The sequence below is a fragment of the Eumetopias jubatus genome, unplaced genomic scaffold (genome assembly GCF_037043125.1).
Source record: "Eumetopias jubatus isolate StellerSeaLion01/CBP00866 unplaced genomic scaffold, mEumJub1_p1.0 scaffold_12, whole genome shotgun sequence".
Classification (NCBI taxonomy): domain Eukaryota; kingdom Metazoa; phylum Chordata; class Mammalia; order Carnivora; family Otariidae; genus Eumetopias; species Eumetopias jubatus.
Window position 1 is genome coordinate 104,793,352 of NW_028274818.1, and position 16,792 is coordinate 104,810,143.

A 16,792-nucleotide genomic window follows, 5' to 3' on the forward strand; every position below is an offset into this window, starting at 1 on the left:
CATACACGTGCTGAAATGTGGCCCAAGTTCTGTGGGTCCAGCTATGCAAAGGGGACACCTTTTCCTCATTTACCCAAAGCCACTGATTGATCTAGACTCAGCCCTGGACTAAGCTGGGATTCAAACCACAGGAGCTCCAGCTTCAGAGCACCCCATCTCTCAATCACTGTGTGGTGCTGCCTCATTGTATTAAACAATACAAGTCAGACTAAGGCAAGGATCGGGGAGATCTGTGGAGGCTCAAGCTGCTTTTGTGACCCACTTCTCCCGAAAACAATCACAGCCTTCTAGAAGGGTCTCTTCCAAGAACTATGTTACTGACACATCCCACAGTAAATGCTGACCTGCTATTTTTCATAATCCCCTGTAATCCCTACAAAGACATTCTCCCACAAAGTCAGGAAGTGGACGCTGACACATTACTCCAAGTAACAATCAGGGTCCACAATTCCCCAAACTGTCCCCACAATGTCCTTTATAGCAGAAGAACCCCGCTCACACATTGAGGTTACATGTCACCCCTCCTTTGTCTCTTTACTTCAATCTGGACCACTTCTTTAGTTTGTCTCTGGCTTTTGTTAAAAAACAAAATTCCAGCAACTCAAGTTGAACATCTAATTGGTTTTATTAAGCGATTCATGAATCGGCACCATCTCACCTGCCCAGTAGACAGATGCTCCCAGGAGGTGTACAAAATGCAGGGTTTTCTAGAGTGGAGGGTGGGGCAGGAAGGGCACAGAGGGAAAAGAAAGCATTGCTTCAGGCCAGGACACCTTCATTCTGGGGGATGGACTTGCAGGGTTTCTATCCTGCAGATGACTCATTAGTGCCAACAGGAAATTTCAGACTACCTTTAAATGGTCATCTTCTTGGGATACTTTTTTTCTTTTTTCTTTTTGTAGACTTATTTACACATATATTATAAACACCCAGAAGGCACTGTAACTGTCTTAATCACTCAACATTCATTGGATTTACCTACACAGTTCCTCTTTTCATCATTTTAGTCGTTCCATCTAGGTTTTTCTTCTACCTGAACAATTCTCTCCAGTATTTAACTTAGATCTGGCAATAAATACTTTTTGTTTGCTTGATTTATTTTGGTTTTTTTCTATTTTTTATAATGATTTATTTTATTATGTTATGTTAATCACCATACATTACATCATTAGTGTTTGATGTAGTATTCCATGATTCCTGGGATATTCAATTGAAGTAATTACGCATTGTTTGCTGTGTGGTGGGGTTGGGGGGGGCACAAGTGACTCCAATCCTGGCTTGTTTTTTTCTTTTTTATTGTTTTTCAGGACTGTGACTTTGAGGAAGATTACACACCAGTTACAGATTAGGAGTAGATAGTCCTTTATTTTGGTTTGTCTGACAATTTTGGGGATTTCTTTTCAGGTGTGCCTCCTCAGCAAGAATATCCCCGAGGTGACGCTGGGTTCCTTTCACCACATCCTATCAAGTGATGCTCCATCACTTCCTCCTGTTCCTGATGAGGCTCACTGGTCTGCCAGGTCTCTGCTCTGTGAGCTACTCTTTACTCAGTAACTCATGGCTGTCTCAGCTGTAGTACTTTAAAACTCTGTGACTGTCCTCTTCAATTGTGATCTATCCCTGTATTTATTTCCACATGTATGTACTCGATTTTCCAGTTTTAGTCAATGGGTTATAATCTCTTCCTATCGTTAGTGACCGTGATGCCCAAATGGTGCCTGATGGGTGGGTGAAACCCCTCACAGTAGCTCTGTGTCCTGTGGATGTGTCCCCATCACTTTGTAGCACAAGATGCTCCAGGCTCATCACGTGCTCTCCCAGCCTTCAATCAGCCATTTCTCTGAAAAGCCCTAGTTCCTTTCAGTCAAAAATGACATTTATAAGCCAAAAATGGGCACAACGTATGCTCATTGCTCTTACAATGTCATGTTTCTAAGAACTGTCTGTGGATAGAGGTAGGGGATATGTGTTTTTACACAAAGACATCACACACACATTTCTCTCTCTCTCTACCAATCTATCATGTATCCATAGGAAAGCATGACACTTCTCCAACATTGAGAAACTCCTGAAACCATGTAGCTTTCATATATTTACTTATTTGATCAATCCCCTTTCATGTAACTAACCCTCACTCCATCCCTTAACACTCATGTATGCCCCCACCATGCTACTTGGGTTCTTCACATTGTAGGCAGGCTCCAGGAGCTCCCGCCAGACCAACCCTCTGTGTGGGCCCCCTTCTCACCAAGCTTGGGCTCCCACACCCATGACAGGCTGCTCTTCCATGTGGACACCCTCTTCACCCTACTCAGTTTCTAACCTGGAGTCACTGTGACTCCCTTCTCTACCCCTGACCCCCACTGTGGGGCTGCCTACTTGGCTGTGCCCCGCCTATGTCTTTAGGACTGAATTATCTAGGAAGGAGGGCAAAGGAAGGGAAGAGAGGAGAAGAGAAAGAAGGGGTGGGGAGGGGAGGGGAGGAAAAGGAAGAATCCTGTGCAGCTTCTGATACCAGCTGAAATGGACAAATGCTTTTAGCCTTTCTGTCCAGTCAACCGGCCAATCAACTATCTCTGAAACCATGTTCATTGTGTCGGGACAGTTGGGAGCTGAGGCTGGAACACAAAGAGAAAGCATGTTCCCTGCCTACCAGAACGGCAGGGCAGATGAGATGAAAACAAATCATATAATACAAGTGTCTCAATCGAGAGTTATAAAAAACATGTGCTCCAAAACCTGTAGAATTAAACTATGAACATACTTTCTGAGCCATGGGCAAAGTCACAGTGGATTAACTTTCACCTATCTTTTTTTTTTTAATTTATTTGAGAGAGAGAGCATGAGCAGGAGGAGTGACAGAGGGAGAAGGAGAAGCAGACTCCCTGCTGAGCACAGTGTCTGACGTGGGATCGATCCCAGGACCTTGGGATCATGACCTGAGCTGAAGGCAGACACTTAACTGACTGAGCCACCCAGGTGCCCCAACTCCCACCTATCTTTGCATATCACATTGGAGTTCTGAACAAGCTCCACCCACTCAGTAACTATATGGTCAAAATACTCAGTCATTGGCTCTCACTCATCAGTTCTACGGATTCCCCGTCAATGTGCACGAAACCATCAGTTAGTACTTTTGTAAAGAGATGTTGATTGACTGGCTCAGTGTATTGTTTAATGTAAAATATTCAAAATAAGACATGTGATATAAATGTCACTACCACAGTCATGACACGAATTCTTGTTTTCATTAAAGTTTGTTGATAAAATTGTTGAGAAAGTTTTATTCTTGATCTGTGCTCAGGGGAGTAGTTGGTACTAACTGGGGGTAGTGTATGTGAACAAGGCAGGCTGAGTCTACATCTCTGGCAATTAGTATCACCTCCTTTACTCTCCACAATATATAATGCTCCACACAGACAGCAAAAAAGCTAAATGAATGTACAGAATCCCTAGCCATCCGTCATGGGCAGTACATGAAGGCCATCTTCATTTCTGGGTTTTACTCACAAAGAAAATTGAAGTCTCTGGTAATCTGGGATACAGCTTCTTGAAGAACAAAGGGGAAGTCTTTAGAGAAAGTCAGGCTCCACTCACACTCCCATCTCTTGGCTCAATCTTGAGAACAATGGGTTTTTCTGGTTTAATTAACCCTTGAGTATTTAATTTCAGGGGGATCTGCAACAGTTAAGCATACGAGAACCAACAAATGAAACCCTGCCAACAACAGAAGCAAAGCAGGCAAGATACATGAAGGACAATAATGCATTACAAACATATAAATACTATTTTTAGATTCATCTATCTCTGATTCTTTAAAATTACTCTGTAAGCTGTCAAAACGGAGCATGGAAGCATTCATCCATCACTCTTTCAACAGAACATCTATTGAATACTTACTCTGTACCAGGCTGGAGACACACTCATATTGGCTGGTGTTTGTTTGTTGTTGTTGTTTTTTTTTAATTTTAAGAAAAAAGGATGAGTGTTTAAAATTTAAAACAGGTTCTTAGCCATTGTGGCAAACAATTCCAAAAAGTGCCAGAGTTAATTTTCATATGTGGAAACTTGAGTGTTTATGACACATTTTATTGTGTGGGCATCCACACTGCTAAACATCTTGTCACCTCTGCCATGGAAACACCCATTCATGATGACAGATTGGGATGGGATGGGAGCACAGCCTGACTGGAGCCAGGCTTGCAGAAGGTGGAGCCAAGTAGCCAGGATGGCCTGGACCCTGGGAGTCCCTCCCATCAGGCAGACATGCTTCACACCACTGATTCTCAACCTTGCTTGCCCTTGAGAATCATGGGGGCACTTTTAAAAGCCACACTCTGGGAGAATTACATTAGAGTTTCTGAGATGACCTGGGCATCGGATTTTTACAAACCCACTGATTCCCATGTACAATGAGGGTTTGAGAACCTCGGTCACTAGAGTGTTTGTAAGTTATGGTGGAGAAGAGGATCCTTCAAAAGTCACGTCATGGTTATCACTGCACGTCATGACTATGCACAACATGTTCCCTTCCTTTCAGTGGACTTGAAAGAAATTTAAAATACTGCTCAAGATCATAGGTCTGTGCATAATGATGTCACATGAACTGCACTGCCTATATGACCCTTATGATTGGGGGGTCATAAACCACAGATGTGGCACTCAAGAGCTGAACTTCCCTTCAAGGTCACAGATGGCTCTAAATAGATTCTCTGGCTGATAGAACAAAGTACTAAGGATAAATGAGCCCCCCCCACACACCACACACACACGACACCTATTCCATATCTCTTAGTTTCAAAGAAAAAAAAACAAACAATAAAACATTCTTTTTGCAGAAAGTTCTCTCTCTGACCTGTGTTTCTTCACAAGGTTTGAAGGAGAAGTTCTGCAGGACTCTGACCAGGGCAAGTTTCATGTTCATGATTGCAAACCTCATCCCAAGACAGTTTCGGGGTCCAGTTCCAAAAGGCAGGTATGTATAAGGATTTATGTTGTCCTTGTTCTTCTTACTGAACCTGGTTCCACATTACAAGTTGGAAACAAGTTAGTGAAACATAAAAACCACAAGAGCTACATATTCAGGGTTCTCAACCAGGGGTACATAGGAAACTTTGATGGGCTGGTTACTGAAGTCCTGCTATGCTTACCTGCTGTGACATTTATAAGCTACACGTCGTTGGATACCCCTTCCCCTAGGGGAGCATTCAGTCTTGCTGAAGAGATGAGAGATGAATGCTGTTGAAAAGATTTATCTTAAACACTAGAATTATATTTAGGGTGGTGAGATGTTCACACTCTGACAGGCAAGCAAGAAGTGAGCCTGATTGAAGGAAAGGTAGCATTCTGCCTACACTGATTGACATTGGTCATCTATCCATGGAAAAAGGAGGCAGGAGAAATGCCTCCCATGATTTACATTGTTATTTTCCCCCTATACTTCCCTACCCTCCCTGCTAGGACCACCCCCAACAAATTAAACAGATCAGATTTTCAGATGATTTACATAGGCACGTGATGCTCTTCCACTATAATCATACTCACGGATATGAATAATCACTATACTTACTGAGTTTTTGTCTATCTGTTCCACAAAGCTATAAAGTCCTTGAAGGTTAGACTTACACTTTATTCAAAATTCATTCCTCCATATTTATATCAAGGAAACATGTGTTTTTGGGGAAATTGATAACGGCATTGTGGTGAGGTATTATTTAAAACTCGTTATATTATGGGGGCGCCTGGGTGGCTCAGTCATTAAGTGTCTGCCTTCGGCTCAGGTCATGATCCCAGGGTCCTGGGATCGAGCCCGGCATCAGGCTCCCCGCTCAGCGGGAAGCCTGCCTCTCCCTCTCCCTCTGCTACTCCCCCTGCTTGTGTTCCCTCTCTCACTGTGTCTCTCTCTGTCAAATAAATAAAATCTTCAAGAAAATAAAATAAAATAAAATAAAACATTATATTATGGAGAAGATGCTGAAACGTTTACAGATGATATGCCTTAAAGTAATATGGAAAACAGAGAAGGAATTATAATGGTGTGTGGATGGGGCAGCTGATATGGGTTCGTGGTTGTTGGGCAGGTGATGGGCACATAGAGATTCATTAAAAGTATTTCATAGACTTGTCTCTATAGAATATGCTTGTGCATATGTCAAAAATTCTCCACAGTAGGGGCACCTGGGTGGTTTAGTTGGTTAAGGGTCTGCCTTTGGCTCAGGTCATGATCTTAGGGTCTTGGGATCAAGCCCCACGTTGAGCTCCCCGCTCAGCCGGGAGTCTGCTTCTCTCTGGTCCTCTGCCCCTCCCCCCACTTGTGCTCTTTCTACCCCTCCCCCCGTGTCTCTCTCTCTCTCTGTTTCTCTCTCTCAAATAAATAAAATCTTCAATAAAATTATCCATAATAGGCATTTTTAATACATGGATTTCATACTGCCTGGCACAGTCCCTGACACACTTAGGTAAGCACTTCCTCTCATGGCGGAATGAATCACAGACAGGTACAAGGGGTGCTCTGTGGTTTCCACTTGAGAGGCTATAGGAGAGGGCACTCCTGAGCTTATGGGCACCATCAGGTCCCCTGGTCTAGAAAACAGAGGACTTGGTCATTCTTGAGTTCTTTCAGCAAGTACTATGTGTAGATGCATTACTAGCACTAGGGACACCATGCAACAGGAGAAGGGCTCGGCCAGCAGGGAGTTAGGGGCAGGGGCTAAACGTCTAGATCCCTAAAAAGTTCATCCAAATTTTGCTCACCAATACAATAAACAGGAAAGCGAGGACTTTAGCAGAATTCAAGCTGCACCCAAAGCCACACTCTGCTCTGAATGATCAGAACGGAAAGCTCAAGACCCCTCCAAGGAGGATGTCTCAGACGGCTAGAGAGCAGATGAGCTTGCTTTGGATGAACCCCTGATACTGAGAGAGGTGGGAGCTGACACAGGACTGCAGCCACAGACAGCACAGGACCTTTGCGCACCTCTGTCCTCAGGAGGCTGTTCCTCCTGCCGGCAATGTGAACTCAGCTCAACGGCCTCTGCTCTCACACTACAGCTATCAGAATCTGCGGTCCAGAGTTACAAAAATGCAATGTGAGAATGTGAGGAGTAAATTCAGAGAGCTAGAGAGAGCAGAAAAACTTCAAGGAAAAAAAAGCCCCATTTTCTTAAATGAGAGAATGGTTAAGTATATTACGGTATACGCATATAATCACAAACACAAATACAGTATGTTTTTATAGCTTACTGTTACATTAAGTAAGTAGTTCAAAAAATATACAATGCCATCCTAACTTTTAGTAATCTATGTATGCATAGAAAAATATCCACAAGGACATATATCACGCGATCAATAATGATGTATGTGACTGGTGCTGACATTAATTTTCTTTTTTCTCAACTACAGTTTGCAAAATTTTGACAACAATGATCATTTTGTAATAAGAAAAATACATCTAAAAATAAAAAGATGTACAAACAAATAATTGTACAACCACATGTTTGTCATCTATACTAAGGAAATATCAGAATATCCTTCAATATGAGGGTGGGTTCCCCTTTCCAGGGTTCCCTGTACCTTTCAGGACGGAACTCCTCGGGTTCTGGCCAGAGATCCAGGTCTCGGTGAAGAGTAAAGACCGGCACCATCACCACTGTCCCTTTGGGAATGAACACACCACTGATTTCCACATCTTTCTTACAGACCCTCTCAAGTCTACCACCGATTGTGTATAATCTGAGAGTCTCATTCAACACCATGTCGAGATACTCCATCTGTAGAAGGGCATCATAAGTGGGCAATGCCTGGAAGGAAAGAAACAGATTTTGATACACTGAGATTTGGAATCAATATTTAACTCACTCTATACACTACTACCGAAGAGTTAGGAACACCTAAGAATCATTTGTTTTGGTAAAGGGCGTTTATGAACATTTTAATGACTACCATGTCTTTCGACCTGCTCAATGGCCCACTGACATGTGTGCAATAGTAATGACCAGGGGAGATCGCAGGGACAATCCCCTGAACAGGGCCTGAAATCCTTCCCAATACCAGGTATGGTTTTTCTTCCTCATGTGAACTAAAGGGACTAATAGATTGTGAACTGTAATCTTTTTAAAATTTTTTTAAAAATTCAATTTAGTTAACATATAGTGTATTATGAATTTCAGGGGTAGAATTTAGTGATTCATTAGTGGCATATAACACCCAGTGCTCATTACATCCGGTGCCCTCCTTGATGCCCATCACCCAGTTACCCCATCCCCCCCTTCCCCTCCCCTCCTCTCCAGCAACCCTCAGTTTGTTTCCTACACTTAAGAGTCTTTTATGGTTTCCCTCCCTCTCTGTTTTTATCTTATTTTATTTTTCCTTCCCTATGACCCTTAGTCTTAAGTGAAACATGGTGAAGTCACTCTTCCCTTTCAAAACAGGAGTCACACACCAGCACCATGGAAGCAGAATGTGCAACAGAAAATATCCCCTCTTTCACATAAACTCTTCTAGTGGCAATATCCTGCTCCCTACCTTTCAATTACATTTACAGTATTTAGAGAGAAAAACTCTATTATATAAAAAGTATAAATAACTGGGGGAGACCCTACTTCCTTTCAACCCAAATAGGGGAAGAGAAGGGTAGGATTGGATGCTACCAAATGTGGACACACAATTTCGGTTCTATGGAATGTCCTATAGAGGATCAGAACCCTACTCTCAGTCCACCCTCTGTTGCTGGAAGGGTCTCCTTGTTGTTGCTTTAGGGTTTCACTGTTTGCCAAATAAGCCACTCCAGACCCAGAGGCCAGGTCTCTTCATAAGTAGGGAACTCCAGGTTGGGCAGGGATCGGTAAACAGTGTGGTCAATATGTGCCTATCATTTCGTGTTATATACATATTTTTTATTTATTTGAGAGAGGGAGAGAGAGAGAGACAGAGAGAGAGAGAGAGAGAGAAATCACAAGCAGGGGTCGGGTGCGGGGGGTGCAGACTCCCCCCTAAGCAGGGAGCCCTATGTGGGACTCGATCCCAGGACCCTGGGATCATGATCCAATCCAAAGGAAGACCCTTAACTGACAGAGCCACCCAGGAGCCCTGGTGTTATATTCAAGAGCCAACATTGTAGAGGTTAGAGGTCGATCAGGATCCAGGCACCCTGGCTCCTACCTTGGCTTCTTCACCACTAGTTATATGATAATTTAAAACGTTATGATGTCTCTCGGTGGCTCAGTTTCCTGAGTTGTTACATGGAGATAATAGGGTTGCCATTTCATAGGGTATGTGGCAGAGACACTCACTGCCCACCCAATAACCATGAAGACGCCCATAGTTCCCAGCCCATGGGAACTTAGGGGAAACTATTTTGCAAATCGGCTGTGAACTGATGAGATGTATGTCAGTTCGGGGCCAAACACTTGAAAAGCAAGTGAGCGACACTCTAGTTCCTTGTTCCCCAGCCAACAATTAGTCCCAAGTTCCAGATAATGCAGGTATAAGAAAGTAGAGCCTCTTTCCCCAGTATCACCGAATAACTATATGAAGCAGAGGCTCATCCCCACGTTGGACATGCTAATGTGAGTTACAAGTAAACCTTTTAACGAAAACCCACTTGGTTTGAGGGCTAATCTGTTACTGAGACATAACCAAGCCTATCCTGGCTCCCTCTTCAGGTAGGTACCGCTCACCTTATTGGGGAAAGTCGCATCAATCTCCTCCTGCAGTTTCTGCTGGACATCAGGGTGAGTGGCCAGTTCATACACAAGGAAGGAAAGAGAAGTGCTAGTGCTCTCGTAGCCAGCAAAAATAAAGATAATAGATTGGGCCACAAGCTCCAGATCAGAGAGAGCTAAAAGAAGCAAAGACATTTTAGCTAGAGCAGGTGAATAGAAAACATCACAGTTTAGATGATGAGAAATTTATTGGAAACTCCCAATTCCCTTGGGGGAAAATGTAAAAGCAGTTCAGAATCAAACTCACAGTGGTTTGCACTCTGATGTCTACCTACAGAGACAGAAAAGCAAGAAGTTGTCTTGCTCTGGTTATTGCCATGGTCTATACTATTCTTGGCCATCTGCTCCTGCTTATGCCACCCTCCCCACCAACACAGAGAGGTAATTTCAGGAACTAGCATTTCTGTCTAATGCACATAGAGTTTTCTGTGTGTCCTTTGGAGAATCTGACAATGACTTCAGTCCTAAGTCACATGGGATAGCATTCTCCCTCAGGAAAATTTAAATCCTCCCCAGCTAAAACAGAACTTAAATCTCTTTAGAGAGTTTGCAATGCTAAGGCTCAATTATCAGGAAGAATGAATGCTCTTTCATCTAAAAATATCTGCAGGAACTTAAGAGAACACAATTGGGCTACAGATGAACTCTTGCTGCTCAAAGTGTGGGATCCGCAGCATCTGGGAGCTTATTAGAAATGCAGAATCTCAAACTTCACCCTAAAATATCGAATCAAAATCTGACCTTTCATGAGATGTGGTGATTTGTGTGAACAACCTACCTTGAGAAGCACAGATTATACCTTTCTGAGGTCTCAGCTAATAGAAGACCTGGCATACAACTTCTCAAGTGGATGATCTCCAATATGTACAGAAACTATGACACAGACAACGTGAGAAGAGTGGGGATAGACCTAGGATAATCCATGCCATTAAAGGAGCAGAAGAAAGAATGTGTCAATAGCAGGGTACTGGCTGGCAAGAAATACAGACAAACTGAATGCAGTGAATGGAATTAGCAATGCCTATTCAATCATGGCCTGAATCGGTCACCTTCCTTAGTGCACGGCCCCACTCTGAATATAAGTTGGCACCTCTGATTTTCTCCTGGCAGAAACACAGCATGGTCATGCTCTAATCTCTTTGATCAGAACTGTATCAGGACATTTGGATACGTAGAGCACTGAAATGAACATGGCCTCTGCCACAAACACATAATTCACAACTAAAGACAATTAAAAAGTGTAAGAAAGGTCTATAGAGTTCTGATTTCCCAGTCATACTTTCTGTGAGGCTGCTGTGGATCAATTCAACTATCAAATTCTTGCTCTCGATTACCGTGAACCCCATGATAATCAAACTTTAGAGCTGTGCTGTCCAATAAGGTAGCCACTTGCCAGATGTGGCTATTTATGTTTCTTTTACTTAGTTATATTAAATAGAATATAAGATTCAGATCTTCAGTGACACTAGCCACATGTCAAGTGCCCAATAACCACATGTTTGTAGTGGTTCTGTACAGAACCAAGCATAGATAGAATATTTCCTTCATCACAGAAAGTAGTAGAACTAGAACGATAGAGAGATGACTACATAGAATAAAAGTAGACACAGTTGCATACAATATATATATATATTATATACATATTATATACTAGTGGTGTGATAGTGTAAGCCCATCGTTTTTCTCTCGAATCAGCTGTTATATATTCAAGAATTTTGTGAGATGGTTGTCAAACCATAGAGAGCTTGAAATTGACCACAACGAGAATATTTTGGTCATAGAAACAACTATAAATCAAGACTCCCTTTTTCTTTCAGATGCAGAGACCATAATTACATCACTGGTTATGGATATAGAAATATGTATCTTCATCAGTCCTGTGTAAATATATTTGATGTTCTTTGTTTGGCCCACTGAGAGGAAATAGAAACAAAGAAACCCTTGTAGCAATGAGCACTCCTACATCCCAGATTTTGTTTTCTAAACACCATTTCTCACTAAAAGGAAACAGAGTTTCTCGGAGAAGTGGATGATTCCAGGGCTCACCAGGGGAAACAGAAGAGAAACCTGGAATGTCTCATAGCAGAATGCAAGGAAATGCTCAGAAAATGAATGGGCAAAGGATACAGAATCCTCTATGTGCTGTAATGGTGGATACACATAATTCTACGTATGTCTAAACCCATAGCATGTACAACACCAAGGGTGAACTGTAATGTAAACTATTGATTTGGAGTGGTAATAATCTGTCATTGTAGGGGCATTGAATGTAAAAAAATTACCACATCGTGAGGGATTTTGATAGTGGGAGATGCTGTATGTAGGTGGGGCAGAAGGAATATGGGATAAGTCTCTGTGTCTTTCACTCAATTTTGCAGCTAACATAAAACTGCTATAAAAAAATAAAGTCTAGGGGTGCCTGGGTGGCTCAGTCGTTAAGCGTCTGCCTTCAGCTCAGGTCATGATCCCAGGGTCCTGGGATTGAGCCCCGCATCAGATTCCCTGTTCAGTGGGAAGCCTGCTTCTCCCTCTCGCACTCCCCTTGCTTGTGTTCCCTCTCTCACGTGTCTCTCTGTGTCAAATAAATAAATAAAATCTTTTAAAAATTTTTAAAGAAATAAAGTCTATAGAACCCATAAAGAAGAAGAAAGAAAAGAAAAAGGACACAGGAGCCCACTTAAAAGGGCTTCTAAAGGACAAATCTGAAAGAATTGACAATCTAAATTTTAAAAAATGATGTAAGAGACTAAGTTATATTAAGATCATACTGACATATATAAATAAACAAATATAATAATGATGATGAATGGAAAGCCCACCTCAACAATGGACTATCACTCCAAATGTAGAAGAAATGGTAGAAGTAGAAAGCCATCATTTTGCAACCATCATAGTAATAATAGTTTTAATCAAATACCATCCATGGATGGTAAAAGTAGTAGGTGATGCTTTAAAGACAAACACCATATGTACACAGTCGCAAAGGCATCCTGCACTAGTTACTTCTTATTTACAAAAGGAAAAAAAAACTTGGGAGTAGATTAAGCCAGTGAACACAAGTTTAACTAAGTGTTCCAAAAGAAGGTTGCCAATACTGGGGCCAGGTGCCTCCTGATGTGATGAGCCTTGATGTGAATTTCTAGGCTGAGGGTCTGATTAAATGGGTCTGAATTAGGCTGGAGGACTGACATTGGAAACAAGCTCCCATGTGGCAGACCACTGACAGCTTTGTCTATCATTGCCCGTCAAGCCATGAAAAAACTGTGGCTGTGTTCTTCTGGAAAATTCTCTGGCTACCATTTGTATCTGAACATGTGTCTTTCTTTGATTTTCTGATATTCCATCTGCTAAAAATCTTCCTCCATATCTCAGAACCACCCCCTGTCTCTGAGCCACCCCATCAAGAGCCATCTGAAGCTCTCCTTGCTTACTTTTATGGGTGTTTACTTCTTTGGAATTCTGGGAGTTAATCATCAGCTGAAGAAAATCCACTCGGTGCTGGGAACAGAAAGAGACATTTCAATGACAAAAAGTCACTTGTGAAGTCAGAAATAAAACAGGGATGCAGTACCTAACTTCTTTCCTGAGAATATGGCCCCTTCACATCCAGAAGTTTAGTGTTTCCAGAGTCATCAGCGAACAAAAATGTCCAGCTACAGATCTTGGAGAGCATGATATTTCCCTGACAGGAATCCAGCCATTATGTCTCTTTGCTTTTTGGTTCTTGCTCTCTCTGATCCGCAGCTTCTCTGGCTTTTGAACACAGCTTCCTGGCCCAAGGGTTGCCTGCTCCTTCTCCTGTCATACCTACTAGCTCAGGAGAAAGTCCCTGACTTCAGTCCTTTTGTTTTTCCAGCCTTAATTCTTAATGAATGGTCATATAGACCAATTCCCTGGCCTCTGCAGAGTCCACGGGCAGCTTCCATGTCAGCATCTTCCAGTGCCCCATCCTCCCAGAACTCTGCACAATCTTCATAGACATCCTGCGGTACCAGCCCTGTCTCCTTGTCCCACACACATCCTAGTGCTGGCCGCCAGGTCTCAGGAAGGCAAAGCCTACTCAGCCAGCTTGCAGCCTCAGTGTCCAAAGAAGACACCTGCCCACTCCACATTATGATAGCCTCAAGTTTAACATAACCAGGTACCTGAGGGGAATTTCCACTGGAGAACGTGTAAGAAAAGAGGCTTAGAATGAAGGGATTCTTTGTCACTGTAAGATCTGGCAAAATCATACTACCAGGAAAAATATTTTACACAGTAATTTTTAAGTTTTGACAATTTATTGAAAGGAAGTGGTAGTTTTTCTCTCATTGAAGATTATGCAGTGACATACTCGTTGGCAAGCTTATTCTTTAATTTTAAACATTGTCTCTCTGACTCATCTTCTTATCTCCTTCCCTGACCTCCACCTTCTTCATTCTCTCTAAAATGTTAGAAGTCTCCTGCTCTAAACCCTATAGTTCTCTACCTACCATAAAAACCTACTTAGAACTGTGTACATCAGATGTATACAGTTCAATAACAGATCAAAAGTGAACATGCACATGGAACCACCACCAGATTTACCTTTTGTTTATCTTTGAGGCGACTTTCCTTCATCCTTTGTACAGATTTTGTGAAAAAATCAGTAACACATTTTGGAAATAGCCAGATATTTAGCATTTCAAAAACTGGGGCAAGGAATGGAAACAGTACTATAAGGGAAAAAAAGCAATGGAAATATCAGTGAAAATGAAAAATTTCCCTGGGGCAATTCTAATGTGGTCTACCAACCTGAGGATTAAAAGATACCAGGATTCATTCGTATCAGGAGTTATTCCCTTTATGACCTTTACTAGAAGTGGCTGAGTCGGAGCAAGTCACACATATGGGCCACCCCTAGAACAGCCAGATCAGTGTCTCCTGCCACATCTTTAGAGTGACCAAAGGAACAAGATTACATTCCTGGATCTCTTAGCCTTTTATTTTTGGACTAGAGTCTCAATAAAATCAATTATATTTCATACACTGTGATAAAAAAAATCCAAAAGTGAAATTAGGAATATAACTCCTTTACAGTAACATCAAGAAGAACAGAATACTTAGGAATAGCTTTAACAAAGGAAGTGCTTATACTCTGAAAACCACAAATATTGTTGAAATAAATTAAAGATTTATGTAAATGGAAAAACATCCAATGATCATGGATTAGAACTTAATATTGTCAAGATGGCAATACTCCTCAAACTGATCTACAGATGAATGTACTCCCTATAGGAATCCTAGCTGCCTTCTGTGTAGAAATTGACACACTGAAATTAAAATTCATATGGAGGGGCGCCTGGGTGGCTCAGTCGTTAAGCATCTGCCTTCGGCTCAGGTCCTGATCCCAGGGTGCTGGGATGGAGCCCCGCATCGGGCTCCCTGCTCAGCGGGAAGTCTTCTTCCCCTCTCCCACGACCCCTGCTTGTGTTCCCTCTCTCACTGTGTCTCTCTGTCTACGGCCATACCACCCTGAACGCGCCTGATCTTGTCTGTCAAATAAATCAATAAAATCTTTAAAAAAATAAATAAAATAAAATAAAATAAAATTCATATGGAATGGAAGGGACCCAGAATGACCAAAACAATCTTGGGGGGAAAAAAAAGAATACAATTGTAGAACTCTAACTTCCAGTTTCAAAAATTACCACAAAGCTATAATGATCAAGACAGTGTGGTCCAGGCATAAGGAGAGACATATAGATCAATGGAATTGAATTTGGAGCTCAAAATTATACCCATGTGTTTATGGTCAACTGAATTTTGAGAAGGTTTCCAATACCATTCAATGGAATAAAAATAGTCTTTTCAATAAATGTTACTGGGACAAGTCACATGACCTCAGAAATTAGAATACATTCTTAAATATGACACTAAAATCACAGATAAAAATGGAAAAATACATAAATCGTACATCGTCAAAATTAAAAAGTTTGTGCTACAAAGAACACTATGAAGAAAGTGAAAAGACACCTATAGAATGGGAGAAAAAATTTTCAAATCATATATCTTAAGGGTCTTTTATCTAGAAGATGCAGACAACTCTTTGAACTCAAAAACAGAGAAACAGCTGAACCAGAAATGGGGAAGAATTTGAATACATATTTAGCTAAAGAAGTTATGCACCCCAATGTTCAAAGCAGCAATGTCCACAATAGCCAAACTGTGGAAGGAGCCAAGATGACCTTCAACAGATGAATGGATAAAGAAGATGTGGTTCATATATCCAATGGACTATTACTCAGCCATCAGAAAGGATGAATATCTACCATTTACATTGACATGGATGGAACTGGAGGGTATTATGCTAAGTGAAATAAGTCAATCAGAGAAACACAATTATCATACGGTTTCACTCGAATGTGGAACGTAAGAAATAGTACAGAGAACAACAGGGGTGGGGGGGAACTGAATGGAAAGAATTCAGAGAAGGAGACAAACCATATGAGACTCTTCACTTCAAGAAACAAACTGAGGGTTGTGGAAAGGAATGTGGGTGGGGGGATGGGGTAACTGGGTGATGGGCATTAAAGAGGGCACCTCATATGATTAGAATTGGGTGATATACTCAACTAATGAATCACTGAATATTATATCAAAAACAAATGATGCACTATACCTTGGATAATTGAATTTAAATAAAAAATTAAATTTAAAAAAGAAGTTATGAAATAGGCGACAAGCATATAAAAAGTTGCTCAACCTCACTAGTCATTGCAAATGCAAAACAAAACCACAATGGGATACCCTTCACACTCATTAAGATGGCCATCATCAAAAAGATAGACAAATGTAGACCAACTGTTGGCAAGGATAAGCAGAAACCAGAACCCTCATGTTTAACTGGTGGGAATGTAAAATGATGTCATTATTGTGGAAAACAGTTGGGCAGTTCCTTATTAAATTAAACACGCTATACCTTAGCAACATAGCAAGTTACAATGCAAAGCATTGTACAAACAGCAAAGTTACTTCACAATTCCATCTCAGAATACACACCCAGAAGAATTAAAAACAGGTATTCAAACAAAAACTTGTGCATGAATGTG

General features: G+C 41.5%; 1 protein-coding gene across 1 annotated transcript in view; it reads right to left on the reverse strand.

Annotated features, from left to right (window-relative positions):
* Nucleotides 1-3,269: 3,269 nt before the first annotated feature.
* The window catches only part of LOC114203807 (cytochrome P450 3A12-like), a 32,693-nt gene continuing 19,170 nt past the window's right edge, over nucleotides 3,270-16,792 (reverse strand). The window contains exons 8-13 of the mRNA XM_088016701.1: nucleotides 14,289-14,416; nucleotides 13,154-13,220; nucleotides 9,678-9,838; nucleotides 7,573-7,799; nucleotides 4,856-5,018; nucleotides 3,270-3,678 (exon numbers count right to left, since the gene is read on the reverse strand). Coding sequence (XP_087872827.1) covers nucleotides 3,583-3,678; nucleotides 4,856-5,018; nucleotides 7,573-7,799; nucleotides 9,678-9,838; nucleotides 13,154-13,220; nucleotides 14,289-14,416 — 842 coding nt within the window. The 3' untranslated portion in view covers nucleotides 3,270-3,582. The remainder of the gene's footprint in view (nucleotides 3,679-4,855; nucleotides 5,019-7,572; nucleotides 7,800-9,677; nucleotides 9,839-13,153; nucleotides 13,221-14,288; nucleotides 14,417-16,792) is intronic.